Source organism: Chrysemys picta, chromosome 4 (genome assembly GCF_011386835.1).
Source record: "Chrysemys picta bellii isolate R12L10 chromosome 4, ASM1138683v2, whole genome shotgun sequence".
Classification (NCBI taxonomy): Eukaryota; Metazoa; Chordata; order Testudines; family Emydidae; genus Chrysemys; species Chrysemys picta.
This window is the reverse complement of record NC_088794.1, coordinates 62,988,774-63,002,668: the sequence shown is the minus strand read 5'-3', so window position 1 is coordinate 63,002,668 and position 13,895 is coordinate 62,988,774. Positions and strand designations below refer to the sequence as shown.

Here is a 13,895-nt window from a genome sequence, read left to right as displayed (position 1 = left end):
TTGGAGCCAGATAATAGGAAGAAGATAAGATCTGGCCTCACAATACCTTTGCCTAAAATAATTCAATCTGAGAGGCTTTTGCCCATGCACAGATCACTACAATATGTAATGATCATTTGATTAACTCTGGGTTAGCAGTCAGTGGATCTCCCATACCCACTAATGTGATCCCACCTCACCGCTGGCTAATGGATCATTTTAGAATGCCTCTTTGAGCCTCTAGTTGAGCTGTCAGAGTCAGAGACAATGTCAGGCTGGCCACGCTCCATTATTAGTATTAGATTCACTAGAAGCCAGGCAGCTGAGCTACATTTCTGTCTGCCGTTGATTGGCATTTGAGTGTTTGTGAAAAGGAGAACCGGAGAGTCCCAGAGACATGGGTATTGCAGGCAGATGCTGCCACAATGAGCTCTGCCCATGCACAGCCCCCACCCTTGCTATCATATCCTGGGTTCCCAGTCTGCAGCGCTGCCAGTGGACCTCAATCCTGCCATGCAGCCCCCTCTGCTATTCCAGCCCTGAGCCCCACCCCGCTCTGCCAATATTAACGCCCCTTTCCCAGCACTAGGCCCGTTACTGGGGAGAGCCCGTCACTCAGGTTAAATGCCTAGCTGCCTGGTGATTATGTGCCGTGCGCAAATGAGGGTTAGCATTTGACCTCCCATCTCCCACATCTTCATCTCCAGCATTCTTACACATGCTTGGAATGGCAGCGTGAGCTAGCAGAATGCAAGGCAATCTGCCATGCTGATTGGCTAGTGGGGAAGTTTCCAGATTTGTGAAGCTGCTGTAGTCAGCCTGAGTGGCTTGTATTTAGAGCTCAGATCTGGGTTCCTGGGGTCTAGTCCCAGCTCTGGAAGGGATGGAGGCCCAGCTCCTCAAAGGAATTTAGGTTCCTAGTTTCCACTGAAATCAAGGGGTCTCTGGGCCTGTGTGCTAATGGCTGGTCTAGAGGGAATGAGGGTCAGGGCTATTCATGTCTGTTCCCTGATTCAGAGGGGAGTATGGACCAATGTTTAGACCAGAAGCTGGGGAGCTAGGACTCCGGGGTTCTGTTCTTAATCCTGGGAAGAAGATCAGTTTTCTATCTCTTAGCCAGATTCTGATCTGTGACAGTACTTTGCCTCTCACCCCATGCCAGCTTCACTTCCTGACCAGCCTCTTGATGCCCTGTCAAAGGCTTTTAGAAAGTCTGAATAAATTGTGTCAACCAGTTCTCCCTTACCCACAGTCTCGTTGACCCAGCTTTGTAATGCACTTTGAGATCCTCGGAGGTGCTCGATGTTGCAAATTGCTGTTAGCTCTTATAAAATCTCACGTCCCAGTGTGTGACCAGAAATCAGCTCAGACAAAGAGCTCTGATTGTTAAAGCTCCTGTGTTTAATAGCAAACACAATCTGTGATTGCTGGAAGGGAAGAAAAAGGAGGGGATAATTGGATGATAAAGCAGCGAGTGAGGTAGGTAAAAAATGGGGGTCCTGAAGGAATTGGAGAGACAGCATGGAAATCACATGGTGTCAATACGATTTTCTGCTGTCATAACCAATTACATGACAGCCAACTCATTAGCAAGGAGACAGCGCAGCTCTCCTGGATTCAGGGAGTGAGCAGGAGAAAGCTTGTTAATATGCAAATGAGAGGAGCTTGACCTAATAAAGGGAAAACAGAAGAGGAGAAGCTATCTGTGTTGCCCTGTCCTGTGGTAGCTGCAGTCACTTTGGGAGCTAATCGTGATGGGCAAATTCTTGTAAGTAAAATGAATTGCCTGTTACTAAACTTGCTCATTATTGTGGAAGGAAATGAGTTAACCGGGCCCAGCATGGAGAGAGGGGGAGGACTAGATCCTCAGTGGGTGTAAATCAGCATAGCTCCACGGAGCTCAGAATCTGGGCCTCGATTTCCCAGTTCTGAACTTAGAAGCCCTGTATAACAACAATGTGACCAAATTCAGTTCCACTCTTGGTAAATGCATGTGGATTTAGCCTTGAATGTTACATGCATGTAACATCTTTCATCCAACATGATATCAGAGCACCTAACAAGCTATATACATGCAGCACCCCTGAAATGCAGCTTTCTCTGGGGTGGAGGATGAGCACCAACTGACACGCTGCACCACAGTAGAGAGGAAGGGAAATTTTGGCCAAGGACAAGGACTGTGTCATGCAGCCAGGACAGGACCTGGTGGGATGAGACAGTTTTGTTACGATGCTGCATTGAGGTTGCCTGAAATAAATTCAAGGCTCTTTAACTGCCCTGCAAGATAGAAGTGTTAGGAAATTGCTTTTCATGGCAACTGGCCTCGAGTTAAAAAAGATAATGGCCAGGACAGTGCAAATCTCAACCAGGGGCAAACCAAATTAGAGCATTGTATCAGCACAGCACCACTTGAGCCTAGTCCCAGCTCATGAGCACCTCAGGGCAAGTCTACACTACAGTCACCCTACGATACGTTGAGGTACAGCCACTGCAGTCATTAAATCGCTTTTGCATGTCTGCCCTGTGCTCCTTGTGTCGGCGGTGCGTGTCCTCACCAGGAGCGCTCGCACCGGTTGACCTGTCAGCCAGCAGCAGGCAATGTGAGCAATGCAGCGTCTACACGCGCTCTCGCGGAGCTGGAGTTCGTCAGTTGGCATAGCGGGCGAGCGATACTTTAGTGTAGACGCTGACAGGGTTAGGTCAATGTGACCTGTGTTGTGTAGACCAGGGCTCAGCGTCCAGTCCTGATGTGCGAATGGAATCGGTGCATTCCTGGCCCAGAAGCAAGGAGTGGAGCTAATGGAGCCACAGTGACACCTAGTGAGACTGTTGAGCAAGGATGAAAAGGAGAGGGAGAGCGCGCCTGGTCTGCTTTCCTTCAAACCAATGTAAATCAGGAGCAGCAACTCCACTGGCTCTGAGTCTCCTCAGTCACATCATTGCAAATCAGGAGTTACCCCATTGTTCCCGACTCCCCTCTCATTCACACGGGGGGAGGGATGGCTCAGTGGTTTGAGCATTGGCCTGCTAAACCCAGGGTTGTGAGCTCAATCCTTGAGGGGGCCACTTGGGGATCTGGGGCAAAATCAGTACTTAGTCCTGCTAGTGAAGGCAGGGGGCTGGACTTGATGACCTTTCAAAGTCCCTTCCAGTTCTAGGAGATGGGATATCTCCATTTATTTCTATTTAAATCAGGAGCACTGGCATAAATCAGGAGTAACCCCATTGATCATGATTTCCCCTCATTCCTGCAGGTGTAAATCAGGAGTAACCCCACTGATCCCAATTCCCTTCTCATTCACACAGGGTAAATCAGCATCACTGTTAACTCCAGTGGAGTTTTGCCTCTTCACAGCTCAGCATCCGGCCTCTAGCCATAAAACTGTCTGGAATTAGTCACCCTGCCTCCAGCCTTCGTTGGAGCAGATGTGTGACACTGCAGCCAACGGTCCATGGCTATTCATTTCCTAGGGCAAACACAAGCACGCGGGACCATGACAGCTGGGGGGTGGTTACTTTTTAATCTGAAAAGCCCCTTCAAGGCCCTGCGCTATCCAGTGATGCACACAGCATCCCAGCGCCCCGGCAGCCTGGTTTCCCCTGGCTGACTCAATAGCATTAGCACTGCTGGCTCTTGCTATGGCTGTGATCTCCAGAGGCCTCCCTAACACGCTGGGGCTGCGTGTGTGGAGATGTGAACAGACCTCGAGGAAGCTCATGTATGCATGGAAAGGAACACAGATTGGGGTATCCCCAGGCCTCTGTGGGGGCGGGCTGGAGTGCCGTTTGGGCTGTGACGGGACACAGCTCCAGAAGGGCTCAGAGCTCAGAGTCGCCCAGGCCATTGGGGGTGACAGTGGTTTTCGCTTTGTGCCATAAACTCTTGTTCTTTCTTTCCTTCTCCCCCCTTCCGATTCCCTTGTCCCGCAACTTCCCTCTCCCCCTCCCCCACTTTTATTCCTCTGCCACAGGCCGCCAAGCTGCCAATGTCCATCATCATCGTGGGAGTTGGGCAGGCCGAATTTGACGGTAAGGCCTCCACCCTCCTCTCTGCCTTTGTTTAAACCAGCAGGCGCTCATCTAGGTGTGGCAAGATGGCTGTGTGCATCGGGTCTCAGCCTGGCCACAGACACCTGGGGGCAAGTCACTTCCAGCCAGATCCACAAAGGAGAGCCTAGCTCCTAGGCACCCAGCTACCCCGCAGCACCCCCAGCCCCGAGCCAGCAACCAGGCTCCCCGTGCATTTTATGGGGCTCAGAAGGGCATTCACAGAGGACAGACACTTAGCAAGGAGCCACCTACGCCAGCCAGTAGGAAATGCTCAGGAGAGAGGTGCAGCCCGAGCCCCACCCCTCTTAGGTAGTGAGGGCCATCTCTGCTTAGGATTCCCAGCCTGGAATCCACTCCTGGAGTTAGAGGCCAGGTCAGCTTCTTCTCCTGCCAAAAGCCCGGGGCGCTCACCTGTCACATGGGAGACCTGCCTTCAAAGCCCTGATGTGCAGCACAGCCTTGATCTCAGCTCTCCCCCTCCCAGGGGAGAGCCCTGACACCCGATTAGGGGGTATGCTGGGCAGGTCTCGCTCCATCTCTCCTGCTGGAGCCTTTCCACTGGGTCAGTAATGCAATATTCATGGAGCAAGAGATGGACTGTATAGCCCAGTGGGTAGGGCACTCCCCTGGCAGACCTGGGCTCACCAGGGGTGTGTGAAAGCAGGTCTCCCACGCTCCAGGACAGCGCTCTAACCATGGGCTGTGGGACAGACACACTTTTTCTCTCTTCCAAACCTGCCTGCTCCCCGTTGTCTTTTGGGGGAGGGGAATCAATCCAGTAGGCGTGCTCTGAGCGCACCTATTGGACAGGGCCCGCGGGCAAGATGGGCAGGATGACACCTAGTTTGAGGATCCTGCTGGGGCTTAGGTGTGAACGAGGGCGCCGAGCAGCTCAGTGGGGTCAGGACTTTGTGCCTGCTGCCTGGCGGGAACATAGGCACCTACGGGATGTACTGGCAGAAATGGAGGTTTGGCCAGGGGAGCCGGGGTTTGAGGAGCTCAGTGACGTCTTGGGTTGCCACCCAGCCGGTGTTCACCCAGACAGGCTGGAGTTCAGCTTGTGTGACCGGGTGCCATTTGACAAGCCTGGACATCCATTGTTTTTTTTATCTGGGGGGAGAGGTGGAGCAGGGGCAGGGCCTCCAGGGAAAGAGGCAGAGCAGGGGCAGGGCCTGGGGGGGAAAGAGACAGAAAAGGGGTGGGATCTCAAGGGAAAGAGGTGGAGCAGGGGCAGGGCCTTGACATCTACATGTTGGAAAGTACCTGAAGGGGTAGTTAGGCACCAAAGTCCCTTTGCAGGCCTAGCCCCTCCTCTGCTGGTGCCTCAGTCCCCGGGGACAGAGCTTTCCTACCTCACAAAGGTGTGATGATGCTGAACTCATTAGTGACTGACTGTGATGCCATGGTAATGCCGGGCATGCAAGCAGATCGACCTCACAACCTGAGGATAATTTAGGCCAGAGCCTCGGCTGGTGTGGTTTGGTGCAGCTTGTCGATGGCAGGGTCGCTGGGCTGACTCCAGGTGCCCTGCCCCCATTTGTCAGAGGCGTTTTCTTTCAAACCCATCGGTTTGTAGCTTAAAGGTTCCCAGTATAAAATATCTGAGAGTTTGTCAGGCCAGGAGCCTCCTCCCTCTCTCGGTCTTTCTTGATACAAAATCCTCTTTTAGCGATCTCTCCCTCCGCTCTGTGTGCGCAGCCTGCAGGCCCCCCACCCCTCCTGGGGTGAAGGAAGAATTCCCTATTTTGGAGCAGATGCACCAGGGCCTTGCAAAGGGGCTAGCAATGAACTGGAGAAGTGAACAGATGGCCAGAGGCTAACCCTGCAGGGAGTCCCCCACCAGCCTGCAGCTGGAGCTCAGGTGCTCTGTGTTGACACAGCAACCCATTGCAACAATTAGATAAGAGCTAAATGAATCTCAGTAGAGGGAGTTGCTAGGTCTAGAGAGCAACATCTGTCTGTGTGCACTGGCTGCGTAGGGGAGTAGAGCAGGAGGAGGGTGAAAAGCAAAGTAAAGCCAAGCCTGGCCTAGCCCAGGAATTGGGTGACCCAAACCGACTGCCTAGGCTCAGCTGCATCACCGAGTTGGGAATGCTGTAGGGAATTGGCAGCTCTGGCTGGACAAGTTCTGCACTTGACAACGTTCCCTCGCATGCCCTCAGGGAGTCCCCCCTCCTTCAGCCAGGAGCTGAGCGTGGGGTGCCCCAGTGCTAGGTCATGCCAGGCTGGCCTGTGGGGCTGCACGAGGGTGCTGAACCCTTCATAGACATGATAACGATCAGCTTCCTCACTGCGAAGCGCCTCCCCTGCCTGCCAACGCTGTCCCCTGCCCTCCCCAAACTGGGCCCATGTTAGAAAGGTGGGGGGCCATGACTACGTGCCTCCCCGGTCCTGGCACCATTGCAGCTGCATGTGCAGGGGGTGTGAAAGGACTGAGCAAAGGTCTGCTAAGGTGAGATGTCAGGAAAAGCTCCCCGCAGTGCGAGCTGGCTGGCTGGGGAGCAGTCTGCCCCTTGCTCAGCACACTGAAAAGTGACCTGCAGAGGGGGGTTTATTGACATTGGGCTTGCGTCTCCCTTTGCTCCTTTAGGCTTAATAACCAAGTTGTGGATTTTGTTACAGATTGTTTCTTTACCATTCAAACACCAGGATTCCTAGGTGGGGTTAATATAGGGTTACCATCCGTCCGGAAAAAGAACAGGAGTACTTGTGGCACCTTAGAGATTAACAAATTTATTAGAGCATAAGCTTTTGTGGACTACAGCCCACTTCTTCGGATGCATAGAATGGAACATATATTGAGGAGATATATATACACACATACAGAGAGCATGAACAGGTGGGAGTTGTCTTATCAACTCTGAGAGGCCAATTAAGTAAGAGAAAAAAAAACTTTTGAAGTGATAATCAAGATAGCCCAGTACAGACAGTTTGATAAGAAGTGTGAGAATACTTACAAGGGGAGACAGATTCAATGTTTGTAATGGCTCAGCCATTCCCAGTCCTTATTCAATCCTAAATTGATTGTATCTAGTTTGCATATCAATTCCAGCTTTTTCAGCTTTAAATGGCCGGCCAGGGGGGATTTCTAATAAAGTAGAAATGTCCGGGATTTCCCCCTTCCCCTCATACAGAGTGCGGCACAGCTGATTGGATGGCCAGGCCTGATTGAAAGCCGCTCGCAGCCACTGGCGCCTCTAGCAGCCAGAGTCCCTCCCCCTCCCCCTCCCCCACTCCCTTCTCCCCCACAGAGCAGCGCCAGTGTTTGGCTGCACGTGGAGCTCGCAGCTCTCCCTCGGCCTGGTGGGGGGGCAGGCAAGGGACAGGGAACAGGGGGTTAGATTGGTCGGGGGTTCTGGGGGGGCTGTCAGGAGAAGGGGGTGTAGAGAGCGGTTGGGGCAGGCAAGGGACAGGGAACAGGGGGTTAGATTGGTCGGGGGTTCTGGGGGGGCTGTCAGGAGAAGGGGGTGTAGAGAGCGGTTGGGGCAGGCAAGGGACAGGGAACGGGGGGGTTAGATTGGTCGGGGGTTCTGGGGGGGCTGTCAGGAGAAGGGGGTGTAGAGAGCGGTTGGGGCAGGCAAGGGACAGGGAACAGGGGGTTAGATTGGTCGGGGGTTCTGGGGGCGGCTGTCAGGAGAAGGGGGTGTAGAGAGCGGTTGGGGCAGTCAGGGGACAGGGAGCAGGGAGACTTAGGGGGTGGGGTCCTGGGGGCAGTTAGGGTCGGGGGGGTCTCAGGAGAGGGCAGTCAGGGGACAGGTAGGGGGTAGGAGGATTCTGAGGGGGGCGGGAAGTGGGAGGGGGCAGGGCTAGGGCAGCACCCCGTGTCTTCTTTTTTGATTGTTGAAATATGGTAACCCTAGTTAATAATAATTCTTGTTGGCCCTGGTTGTGAGTTCTGGGAGGCTCAGGCATGTTTATGGTGAGGAGAGGGAACGAGGAGGCAGCGGGTAGGGGCCTTGCAGCCATTGGCCCTCTCCTCTCTGCATGTAATACAGGGGCAATTGTGAGGGATCGGCTGAGGAGGGCTAGGCCAGCAGGGAGCAGTGTGGTGATGCTGGGGCTGGTCTCTTTCCCAGACTAGGAGTGGTGGGGGGCCAGGAGGGGCTGATTCCCTGGAGGCTGGGAGGCGGCTGGGAAGGGCTGGGGGGCAAGGACAGGGTGTCTGGGGCTCTGGGAGGAGTTCAGCAGTGAAGGCAGATGGCAGGGAGCACACTGGACCCACCCTGTGCTAGGGCCCATAGAACCTTAGTGCCTATAGCACTGGTTTGCATTGTGGTGCCCCTGGCGTGCTACCAGGGAGAGTTTTAAGACCAAGGCTAATCTCAGTGCACAGCAGGGACCCAACCAGTGGGCAGCGATCACACCGTGCAGTGACGTTGTTTTCCCCAAAACATATTAGCTGGAATGTTTACCCACAGGAGCTGAAAGCCCAGCATGTGGTCAGGGAACAATTCACGTAGGCAGTTAGTATTCAGCATTTGTTCATTTAAAAATGTTAAATTATTTCCCTTCAGTTCTCCCCCCGCCCTTTGCCTACCCAAGAAACCAAATAGCCTGCTTGCTTGTCCCTTAAACACACACATTCCCAATTGCTCACTTGCATGCTTACACAACTGGTAGCATGTGGGGGTTGGCTCACCTTAAGTAGCTGAAAGGGGTGGGCAGGATGGAGTCTCCCAGCTGATCCTCCTCCAGGTCAGAAGTGGTTGGGGATGGTGGCAGCAGTTACTTTTCCTCCTCTGCTGGGTCACCGGGTGCTAGCAGGATTATATAACACTCGCTTCTAGAATCATGGGGATTTATTGGGACACTGCAAGTATCAACTCCAGCACATGCAGGCAGGTCTGAACTTCCTGCTAAACCCCCAGCTCAGATCAAAACAATAATACACATAACAACAACTTAACACAAAGATAAAGATACAACACCATCTCTTGATGGAGGTGCTGTCTGCAGTGTCATTCCAACGTTTCCCTCTAGTTAAAGAACTTAAAACAGTATCTCCTAGGAATGCAGGTAGTCTGCTGTCCACACAGGTTTCTGCATTGATCTGCCTGCTCCAGTCCTATATTCAGTCATGGAGACGTCACCCACAGCTGGATCTAGAATATCAGCAAGTGCAGGGTTCATGTCCTGTAGGTCAGGCCTATCCATTGTGAACAGACTGTCTGTTGGAGACTGTGGTGTCTTGAAGTCCCAAGGGCACTTGGCAATTCCTCCTCCACACCTGGTCTCCCGTTACAAGCCACAGGTACCTGCTGGGGTACCTCCAAATCTGAGATGATGGTGAAACATCCTCAGTGTTTGCTTTCCCCTTTCTTTCAGTGAATCCATGCACCAGTTCTCCATGCACTAAAAGGGGTGAGCTCTTGCTTTTCGTATCAGCAAGGATAAACTGTTTAGTTTTTACCTACCATGAAAGGTCCCCTCCAAAAAGGAGTAAGTTTGGGATTTTTTCCAGGCTGCTTTTTCCAGCTGCGCAGTCACACTTTCTCTCCTGCCTGGATGACTCGTAATGCTCCTTTTCCCTGGCATCTTCTGCCTGGCATGCTCCCTTCTGGCTCATCTGTTCCTCCACCTTTTGGGTTGCTGTCCTCAGGCCACTGATATAAGAACCTGCCTTGTCTCCCACCTGTGCAGGTGGGGTCTTGCTGGTTCTTGCTGCCTGAACATCACATCACAGGGAAGCCTGGGTTTTGAGGAGTCCAGCAATAATCTCATAAGGAGAGCCATGGGTAGTTTGTGCTGGCTGCTGTTCTATGCAAAGATGACAAACGGTGACTTTGTATCCTATTCTCACAGGTCTCCACTGGCTAAGACTCTAAGCATACAGTCAATGGTGCAGTTCACTTTCTCCACTCCCCCATTACTCGCTGGGTGCGTGGCACTGGGCCTCACCTTGGTTAGCTGGAGTTGTCAGCAAACCTCGTGATTCAGAGTCCTTCCCTTGCTCACTGCAGACGCAGCTTGGTGGGCTGAAATGCAACATTAGGTGTGTCATCAATGCAGAGTCCTTTCATAACTGTCAGAGTCCTTTCATCCTCCACTGATTGCGCCACCCCATACTGTGAAAAGTGTCATACGCTTCCAGCAAATCCTGATTTCCAGCTGGGGTTTCTCGCAGAGGGCCTTTCAAGTCAATTTGTCTGCGCTCCTAAGGGCATACTAGCTTGGAACATTTCCCGTAAGGGAGTTCTGCCTCTTCTTGCTTGACAGGTAAGACAGGAAAGTATCGGGTCCTTAACATTGGCAGCCATACTCAGCCAACAAAATCTATCAGATCCCTGGCTCAGTGTCTTTCCATACCCCAGGTGGCATGCTGCTTCCTTAGCATGAAGACACTTCAGTACTGTTCTCTGTCAGCTTGCTGGCAAGACGGTCCTGTTGCCTTCATTCGCCAGCCAGTCACTCCTGAGCTGCATTGCCTCTTCCCAGTCTGGGTCTCCTGCGGTGGGTCTGTTGGCGCAGCAAATGTACCTAAGGGTCTTTAGGCTGCTCTTACCAGATGTCCTCGCAAGGCCAAGCTGAGCCTGTTCTCACTGCCCTCACCTGGCCGGAGGTATCTGCAGTCACATTTTGTTTTCCAGGTTCATGGTGTCATAGAAATTTCTGTCCGTTCCAGCTGAGGAATAAGGAGAGACAGACACAGCTAATCAAGCAAGGAGCCCCGGGAGGGGCGATCCATTTATTTCAATTGCAATTGGGTTCGAGCTCATAAGTCAGCAAGAACAAAGAAAACACTTACACCAAAGCATTATATGCAGTTGCTTATGATAATCTATCACTCTATGATTGGCCAAAATTTGCTATAATTACCATACATAATTAGCAAGCTACATGTATCTGCCCCTCTTATGACCCCTTATTGTTCATCTACTTGCCCCCTCCTCCTTGCTTATTTTGCAAACCAAGCAGTTTATGTACAGGACGCAGGCACAGAAAAGTCCATTGTCTCCAGGTTTGGAGTTTGGCTACATTTCCTCTTGAAGGAACTTCCTGACTACCTATACCTGACCCTGCATTTTGTCCTTCTTCTTTCTCCCATATGTACGTGACAAAGTTGCCCCCTGGCAGTTAAGTAGAATAATTTTATATCAATGGTGAACATATTTCTGGACAGTTTGTAAATCCATCTCCACGGGCATCCCCCTGAGCAGGGCTTCGTAAGGAGCCACTGCAGGGCACCGGGGTGTGTGTACACTGTAAATCCTGGACCTAGCAGACAGGGACGATGAGTCTTGGGGGCCGCCACAATAGCCAGACGCTCTTGTTGGGCAGCTGAACACTTGGTTTCTCTCTCATTTAACTTACGACCTCAAAAAGCCACTGGAACTGCACCTACCGAGCTCATCAATTTGTTCAAGTGCAAACCCAGCAGCAGCCTTTGAGGTATCTCGGGGTATTGCAACCAGACGGGATGGACCCAGGAATTAAAGCCCAGCAGAGTTCGGAGTCCTTCCTTCGGAGACTCAAGCGCTTTTGGGTGTCGCTCTGTCCGGACAAAGTTACTCTTGGTTACCTGGCAGCGGGGTGCCACGTGCTCTGCTACATTCCTTACAAAGCTCCTTTAGAACCGCAGAGGCCTACACACCGCTGGGTCTCCTCCAGGTCTGTGGGAACCTTCTAGACCTTTATCACATTCTGTTTCTGGGGGTGGGGTCCCAGCCCGGCCTCACTGACTATACGTCCTAGGAAGGTGATGCCACCCCTCAAAACTGACCTTCATTTCTGCACATTTAAACCCTGACTCCATAACAAGCTCTAGAGTCCTATCAGGTATTCCTCCTGTGTCGTGTGAGAGCAAGTGAAATCATCTAAGTACATGAGGATGTTTTCAGATCCCTGACTACCCCGTGCAATGTCCCTGGGGCATGCGTGAGTCCGAAAGGCTGTCTGCAGAACAGAGCCAGTCCATAGGGTGTCACCAGGCAGCTTTTTCTTGATTCTTAGGTGCCCCTTTCATCCGATGGCATCCAGATACCAAGTCCAAACGACTAACATATTTTGTTCCTGGCACAGTTGTCCAGTGTGTCTGCTGTGTGGGAAGAGGTTGCTGTCTTGCACTGTCTGTGAATTAAGTCTCCTTGTAGTGAATGCAGAACCTCAAGTTTCCATTGGGCTTTATCACAGTCTTTACCACAGACAATTGGGGGTGCCCAGATGATGAAGATTGCTGCCAGGCCATCCTCCAGCATGCGATTTCACTTCTCTTTCACTGCGACCTGACGCTCCAGGGACTCCGAGGTGGGGGCTGGCTCGTGGGAACACTCCCTGGCTTATGCACAATCGGCTGTTGTACCTGATCATATCTCCCAAGCGCTCCTTTATTCCTGGAGAACACACTAGCACTTCCATCCATCACCTTCTACGGCTGTCTGTAAAGTCAACCCCGAGCTCTTTTACTAACCAGGCTGCTTCCCAGCTCTTGAACTCTGCCCTTGTGAGAGGCTTTGAGACATCAGTTACACTGGACACTGACCCCAGCCTTTGATTATTCACAGCTGCATTTCCAGGTCAGTCACATGAATTGCTCTTACCCAAAGTCCCCTTCGTTCCAGCTCAAACCAGAGTTCTGCTGCACAGCCATCCTGATTGGATCTCGGTAGCTTCAAACACTCCCACAGGGTCACTGCAACTGTCCTTTATCCTTAGGGGCCTTCCTGCAGGATGACCTGGCTTCACCACCACTTTATTCTGAGCCACCCAGGAGCAGTTCCTCTCCCTCCCCCTGTAGCCATGGTAGAGGAACCTCAAAGGCATCAGGAGTTGCTCTCCGGATTTCCACACTTCCTCCTGCCCACATCCAGGAGGGTGATCTGAATAATGTCCAGGGCCAAGTGTGCGCCGTTAACACACCAGGAGTTCTTGTGCTGCCCTTGAAAGAATCCACTCCCAACCCCACAGCACTAGAAATACTGGTCACCACAAGAAAAGTCCATGTTGTATACAGAAACCCCGGTTCAGAGGGCGTTGGATTTCTCCTGTTGTCTGCAGTGGCTAATGATTAATAGTTCCCAGTTTAACTCCCACAGTACAAATCTTCTTCCCCTTCAGCACTGGGGGTTCACCATGGATCAGACTTATTTCAGATCCTGGGTCCAGCAGCAGTGTGATTTTCCAGCCATTAATGCCCCCAGACACTTAGTAACAGGTGACTCTTTACACCAGCTACTAGTTTTCCTGGGTGTGGCTTCCCTCTGCTTGGGCAATTCCAATGGCCTTTGCCACTACATCACCTGCAAATGTCATCTGGCCAGGGGCCCACTCAGGAAACTGTCTCTCTCATCACACCCATGGGATGCCTGTAAATAGCTTGCACCTGGGTTTCCTCCGATTTTTTTGCCACTTCCCTAGCAACCTGTCCTTGAAGAGCTGCAAAGGAGTCACCTTCGGGGTGGGAATTAACAGCTGCTAACTTCAAGAAAACCCCAATATCTGCTTCTAAGTTTGTAGCTCTGGGTGTAATCTGGTCCACAATCCAGTCTGGTATCTGGTCTGGTACCAGCAAGTTAGGAAGTTCCCCCGTTAAACCATTTCTAAATGGACTTTTCAGGCAGGGTTCTCTCATTGCTTCCCACAGGCCCCTCTCTGCCGTGCCCATTCCAGTTCAGCACTGCAGGTTGTGATTCTCTCGAGCCGTCTCCTGGCCAGGGAAAGTGTTGTACTTAAAGTACTGCACAGGATCTTTTTAGGGGGAATAAGGCAGAACGCCACATTTATTAGTAATACATGTATTCATTAACACTGTATTATATGCATATAATATATTACACTTACACTCACACACACACACAAACACACTCCGTCTTGTTGTTACCAATTAGTTGCTCCCCTTAACTTCACTGGCCAGGTGAGTTAGATGGGGG

At 51.8% G+C, this 13,895-nt stretch overlaps 1 protein-coding gene across 4 annotated transcripts in view; it reads left to right on the top strand.

Annotated features, from left to right (window-relative positions):
- Positions 1–13,895, top strand: part of LOC101950669 (copine-5) — a 181,410-nt gene that overhangs the window by 155,256 nt on the left and 12,259 nt on the right. For 2 of the 4 annotated variants that reach the window (XM_065592444.1, XM_042861852.2), the window contains one exon: positions 3,951–4,008. The exons of 1 other annotated variant lie outside the window; for it this stretch is intronic. In XM_065592444.1, the coding sequence (XP_065448516.1) occupies positions 3,951–4,008 (58 nt within the window). Of the gene's footprint in view, positions 1–3,950; positions 4,009–10,616; positions 10,867–13,895 lie in introns of those variants that run through there. One more of the 4 variants, XM_065592445.1, reaches the window with a different exon arrangement.